Consider the following 7500-nt stretch of genomic DNA (forward strand, 5'->3'; position numbering starts at 1 on the left):
GAGAAATGTTTCATTAAATGGAGCTATGGTATATTCAATTCATATTGACCTTTGTTTAATTTGTCAGTTATATAATCGTTGTAAGGAAGAACACTCGGAAGGAAGATATATTGATCAAACTTACAAGAGTGCCTTTTAATAAACATATTGGCCAGCAATGATACGGCATCATGCGGCCTCTTGAAAGTGCTTCAGTCTATCACTTGAAAGCCCTCATTCTTGGCCAGCCTTCTCTGCTCGAACCCGGGGGGCCCCACTCAACCTCTCCCGGAGCTACCTTTCCAACGGGGGACTTGGGTTCTCTGCCAGGCCAGGACTTCCTTTTGGCCTGATTTCCTTTAAATCCAAAGGCCCCTGCTGACCAGTCGTCCTACTTCGGGCCTGCCTTCCTCAGTAGAGCCCGGATACCCAACCCAGGTAGGAGCTTCATCACCATAACTAACAAAAGAAGGCCATTGGTGCCCACCTTCGTGATGGGAGGACTATTTTTTTGGGCTGCCTTTCCAAGGGAACCCTGTGGACACCTACTAGAACTGGGTTAGGGCCTCTCTGGTGTGCTTGTGTGTGTGTATGTGTGTGTGTGTCCAGGCTTCCTAAAGCAGTTTTTTGGGGAATGGCTTGGAGACCCTTCTGAATGATGTTCTCCATAAAAAGCCTTGACCCATTCACTGTTATGAGGAGCTTCCTTAAGGATGCTTTCTTCCCTGGCAGGAGCCTTATTTCCTTCCTTGGTGGGGCTCCCTGTCTCTGTCCAGGAAGTTAGCCCGGAGGGAGGGGCTGGAGTACCTCTTTAAAGGATACCTTCCCTAATGGCCGAGGTTTTAGAAAACCTGTGTGTCCACAGCAATACTTGCAACCCCACATTGGATTAGGTTAAGACAGGACAGGAAAGGACAGGAAGTGAAAATAAAGAATATATACTCTCAAAAAGAAACATGAATCCGAATTTTGGTGAAAGTATTCCTCTAAGAAATATCCAATTAACTGACCATTTGTCCCTGTACCTAGAGGCAGAAACTAGATTAGCCAGAAATGGATAGAAACAACAGTATAAAAAAGCTCCGCCTACCCTCTCCCTCCACCGCCACCGCCCCTGCCAAAAACGTGCTTGCCCTATCTGTGAAACTCATAGTAGTCAGTACGTAAAGTATTCAGATATGTAACCATAAACAGGAAAAGAAAGTCGCATTGACAGACTGACAGACAGGAACTCGGCCACGTACCTCTAAATGTCGCGGACTTTCCGTTGTGTTGGTGCTGCCACTCTCTTCCTTGTGCTGAAGTGGCGAGTCAGCGGCAAGTTTGGTTTTAACTCCTCCGTTGTTCACTTCCACGACGCTGTACCTGGGGAGAAAATGAGAATGTTTTTCAGTTTCGGTTTCCCTGCGTGTGGGATGATTTCTAATTGATTATAAATTAGGCTTATGGGGTGGAAGAACTTTTCTGGCTTAGTTTTTGTAGTAGAAAACTTTTACGTACATTCATAAAAATCCATGTTTCACGCACAATCACGCATTTATACATATATATGTGTGAATATTTATACATATGCTTGTTTGTGTGTGTGAGTGCGCGCACACGTATATATATATATATATATATATATATATATATATATATATATATATATGTGTGTGTGTGTGTGTGTGTGTGTGTGTGTGTGTGTGTGTGTGTGTGTGTGTGCTGTATACCTATTTTTCAGTAAGCCTCTATCCTTTTCAAAAAGGGCAACGACAGACGAATAGTAGTAGATTTCCGTCACTCTGCAACTTTCTATGGATAAGATTGTTAGTTGTATAACCTTGAATTGACTCCAGCTAACTCTGGCGCTCATTCTCCTCCACTGGCTCGACTGGTGTGTGGCCTATCTGAATCGAACCAAGTGCCTTGCGGATTATTTTAAACCTCTTAAGCAATACGGAGAACTCAGTACTTTGATTTTGAATTATTATTATTATTATTATTATTATTATTATTATTATTATTATTATTATCCACATATGTCGTGAGAAGATCATGACACTTTGGAAGTTACGAGATCACAAAAATGGAATTGAAAATCGTCCAATACGCAGTCAGACAATACTACTTCAGCGCACGAAGCAGCGAAAGATCTCATATTTACAATGTTGTACCCACTTGGGCATAAAATCTGTGATGCCACAACAAGGCTCTAATTTAAAATGGAAATTCTTATTCAGAGTAATCATTCGGGCCATCTAAACTGCTATATATTTTTGTGGTGTAATACGTCTGTTCTAAATAAATCAAAGGCATTGGCGCGCTCGTGCTCTGATAAAAAAAAGGCCTGACATTAACATAACCGAAGTAAACCACTTTTTATCTATGGATACTCCACGAGCTTGATGCCATCTCGTTAATTTGAAACGCAATGTTAATTGAAGCAATGGGCCATTTTCTTCCCCGCATCATACAGACTTACGAAAATGAATCATTGTCACTGACTCTCAAGCACATGGAAAAATACTTTTAAGATTCTACTTATGTTTCTTAAATTAATATTTCTTCATTTTCTACACCAGGTCTTTTCATGGCATATAGAGTGTCACCAGAGCTGGGTGTAAATTTATTTTAACCGGTTACTACTGTTTCAAATTATTTATTGGAGATGGACAAACCATGATAAATCCCTATATGGCGTAGTGATTTAATTCCCGCTCTCCTCTATATTCCTTTTATTTGAAACAGAGTTTGTTGGTAATCTCGACAAATTGGCTGCCCACGTATTTCCTTCTATGTGAGACATCGGCAGTACCAATCATCAGCACAGATGAAATAAGCAGAGTCTTTCATTTACAGTTGATAAAAATATAAGCCAATCGTTTACGTGCATTTCATTAATTGTGCCTTGGTTTTAAGGTCCTCCAACAAATGATAACATCCTGATGTCAAAGTGCGATTTTGGGGTATTCATATTACAGTGGTAACAATGCATTCAGAGTCACATCATAACATGGGTCAATGACCAAACGTTCGTGATGTTCTAAGAATTGATTGGAAACTAGCTAGAGAGAGGATGGTCTCCAGTAGTGTACTCAACAGCATTATCTTTAAAGTCTTTCGGTCATCTGATTCTGTTTTAGAAAACATTAAACATTATCAATTGCATACTTAATACATACATACATGGAATATACTCCGTATTGGGAAATTTTCATTTTCCTGGAGAAATGTTAGTTGGAAAATAATAATGAAGAGCCTTTCTTTTTCCAAGTAATGTGGAATACCATCTTGATCATTCCCGTTGAGTAGCAAGAATGATCTAGGATCATTTTCATACCCTTAAAGAAATGTCAGCGAATGGCATTCGCCATCAAAAGCATTGTGATGAGCCTCTGCATTGCCTCAGGGTAATTTGAAGATTTCATTTGCTCACAAGGAAGACATAATGGATTATTGTAAAAAATACTGGAGCTCAAGCTCCTCGTGAATCGCTAAATGAAATCAAACGTAGGAAATAGTTGTCATCGAAAGCAAAGGTTTAAATTTTGCTGTTCCCTTTCCGAAGTCAAAATGCCATTCTGCACGTTGAACTTTTTAATTCAGTATAATTTTCATGGATGCTATGTGTTATTCTTTCTTGTGTATTAATAATTGATATTATACTTGGCCAAGCAACATTGATCATATATTTACACTTTTAATCAAATTTTATATATATATATATATATATATATATATATATATATATATATATATATATATATATATATATATATATATATATATATATACGCGTATAAACACACACACACACACACACACACACACATATATATATATATATATATATATATATATATATATGTGTTACTTACTATATATATATAATAATATATATATATATATATATATATATATATATAAATATAATATATATATTACATATTAATATATATATATACATACATATAATATATATATCTATTATATATATTATATATATATATGATATATTTATATATATATATTATTAATTATATAGATATTATATATATACAGGGTGGGCCAAAAGTAGCCTCACAGTTACTTCATGAACTGTTTCTCATTTAAAGTACTCTTCAATAGAAAATTAATACTGTGCCATAAATACATGCTACTTATTTTTATCATTTTCATGTCACTCATTCTTTAATATGCCACTTATCATGTCTGAAAAATTTATGCGTTTAATAAATTATTTTTTATTCTGTTTTAACTGTGAGGCTACTTTTGGCCCACCCTGTATATATATATTATATTATATATATATATATATATTATATATATATATATATATATATATATATATATACATACATATGTGTTCTACGTATAAAAGTACAAGAAAAGTTAGATTTAAAGGATTTGTTTTCTCAATTCTTTCTTCAATTTTCTTCGTGCAGAAATATATGCACAGCTAACTACGCTTTCAAATAGTATCATTAAACAAATTAAGTTAATGACCCGAGAAGGGCTTACGGCGCAAGCGGAAGTCACTTGTTTTTCTTGGCAGACTTAAGGGAACCTTGGTATGTCACAAGTGCGATTCCAAGGAGAATTTCGGTTCTTAGCTGCTGTAGATAAATTCTGTCAGTGGACGAAACTTGGTAAAGGTCTTCTCTTTGTCGATAACAATGGAAACCTGCCTGGAACCATAGTCAATGCACCCACATACACACAAGTTTGTGGCTGTGTGCGTGAGTTTGTGGTGTGTATGTTTGTATATATGTAACATATGCTAACACGTTTGCAAGGCTAAATTTGCCATTAATTAAATACAGATATAGGCAAGTGGAACTAACTAAAGAACGGTCCGAGGAATAGTTAATTAACACCTGGTCAGCTGCAATCACTAATTTACTGATGTTTCGATAATATAATCTGTAGAGTCTTGAGACAGATTTGCTGACCAACTACAAATCTATTACGTGGATATTGTTTAGTAAGTTTAATGAATTCCGACAAAACAATATCTAAACTAATTAAAGCTCACTTCGCCTCAAATTACCTAATTATAATATAACACATTATGAAACTTAATTACTAAACATATACATTTGAAATGAATTATTTTTCTCCTTGACGATTTTTGTAAACAAAAGATTCTGTTTTAATCAAACACACACACACACACACACACACACACACACACACACACACACATATATATATATATATATATATATATATATATATATATATATATATATATATATATATACATATAAAAGCATTAAGCTACCAGTGTCCTTTAGTAACTAATTTGCTTTAACACGGAATTAATATATTTTCATATATGTTAACCGAAGAGGAAGTTTTTAGTTGTTAAGAAATTCGTCGGCTCATGGACGCGAACCACGGAACCAAGAATTCACGACGTACAATGAAGCGCTTTAAACCCCAAGGCTATCACGTGATAGCCTTGTGGACTTTTTTGTAAGCTGGGGCCACATTACCCAGTTTCCATCCTTTTGGTGCCTCGTTGCTCTACAGTTTTTCTTTAGATTTTATATAGGCGAGGAACTATCTCCTCTTTTAACTCTAATTTTTTCTTGGATGAATCCCACCGGGCCAGGAGATTTGAAATAGTTTTGTTTTTCTATTTTGTTTGTCATGTCCTCTTCCGTAAATATTATTTTGTCCAACGTTCTGCCCCTTCATATTTAATAGCTGGTTGAGGGATTGAGGTACTTTCTTCAATTGCAAATACAATAGTAAAAGACTTATTAAGTAACTCTACTTTTTCCAAGAGAGAGTAGAGGGGGTGTTTTAGCTAGTATATTAGTAAAGGACCAAGCTATGGACGGCATTTATGATAGAAAGGTCTTAAAATATTCTTAAATCTATTAGTGATAGCGTAACAAATCGCTAGAAGTGACGAAAGAGTAGATGTTCCGCTAACATAATAAAAATAATACACCATTTTAGGAAAGTAAATCAAAGGAACTGCTACGACTCGCTACTTGAGTAAATAAATAATACAAAATAGATGTCAGTCTACATGATAAGCTGGTGTCTTATTATCCGTAGTTCTTCACTTTCAGTTATTATTGATTTACTTGAAATCCAGTTAAGGTCCCGAATATGAAAATTTCTGATACTCATTTAATGTCACCGGAGAAACATACGAAAACATATCTCCTTGCAAAAAAAGTAACAGAAAATTACGTTCGTGCTTGCATATATATATATATATATATATATATATATATATATATATATATATATATATATATATGGAGAGAGAGTGTGTATACGTTATCATTATATGTATATATAATATATATAGTATAATATATATATATATATATATATATATATATAATGTGTGTGTGTGTAATTATGGATAGAGAGAGAGAGAGAGAGAGAGAGAGAGAGAGAGAGAGAGAGAGAGAGAGTATACATTATCACGCTATCAGAAAATATTATATGTATATATATATTATATGCATGTATGTATATATATTTATTTATCTAGAATGAATGGTAGGTCAAATCAGCATAATTTGATTTTCTTTGGTGTCTGTATTTAAGAATATTGCCAGTATAGCTGAATGGTTCGAAACAAGAGAATAAATCAAGAATTAAATGAACATCAGGAGTAGATTTCGAAATGTCGTGCAAAGTGAGTTATTTAGACACCTCAGTCTATCAATGTCATTCATTCATTGCATTCTGTCAGCGTGAGGGGAAATACTTGTCTGTTATTATTAAGCAATATACTTTTTCCGACGACAATTTACAGAGGACAATAAATCGGAATGGAGAGTGGAAAATTTAAAATATAATTTAAAAATTTTGTTTTTGGTTCTATTTAAACCAAGATACGTGATGTGCCATGTGCTTACACTTTGGTCTTCATTGTTACCCAGCATGACAAGGTCCGTAGGTATTGATGTCTCTTGAGAACAATATATATGCATATTTTAAATTCTCCGAGGTGATCAGAACATGTGTACATTATTATTATTTCCTTAATTTTTAAAGCCAGCACGAAAAGGACACCCTTTTGATAGCCTCTAGTCTTAAGTTATCAGACAACTTTTCATCAGGTGTATTCCCCCCAGGATGTGTAGAATTTAGCCTGAAAATTCAAAATCTGAAATATCTCAAGGCACCATGCAGAGGCGATCAAAAGGCAGTTTATATTTACGTAGAACCTCTAATATTAAAGATTCCACCTTGTATATAAGTTCTTCGTTGTACGAGTGGTTTTCGCACTCGGCTGCCAGTCCGGTAGTCCGAAGTTCGATTCTCAACTCGGCCAACGCGGAATCAGAGGAATTTATTTCTGGTGATAGAAATTCATTTCTCGATATAATGTGGTTCAGATCCCACAATAAGTTGTAGGTCCCGTTGCTAGGTGGCCAATTGGTTCCTAGCCACGTAAAAATATCTAATCCTTCGGGCCAGCCCTAGGAGAGCTGTTAATCAGCTCAGTGGTCTGGTAAAACTAAGATATACCTAACTTCCACCTTGTATAATTTTACGAGGTGC

The 7500-nt window shown here is 35.1% G+C and overlaps 1 protein-coding gene across 8 annotated transcripts in view; it reads right to left on the reverse strand.

The window, feature by feature from the left end:
• The window catches only part of LOC135219569 (5-hydroxytryptamine receptor 1-like), a 313078-nt gene that overhangs the window by 54944 nt on the left and 250634 nt on the right, over window positions 1-7500 (reverse strand). For all 8 annotated transcript variants that reach the window (XM_064256443.1, XM_064256444.1, XM_064256439.1 and 5 more), the window contains one exon: window positions 1224-1344. In XM_064256443.1, the coding sequence (XP_064112513.1) occupies window positions 1224-1344 (121 nt within the window). The remainder of the gene's footprint in view (window positions 1-1223; window positions 1345-7500) is intronic.

The sequence above is a fragment of the Macrobrachium nipponense genome, chromosome 1 (genome assembly GCF_015104395.2).
Source record: "Macrobrachium nipponense isolate FS-2020 chromosome 1, ASM1510439v2, whole genome shotgun sequence".
In the NCBI taxonomy this organism is placed as follows: domain Eukaryota; kingdom Metazoa; phylum Arthropoda; class Malacostraca; order Decapoda; family Palaemonidae; genus Macrobrachium; species Macrobrachium nipponense.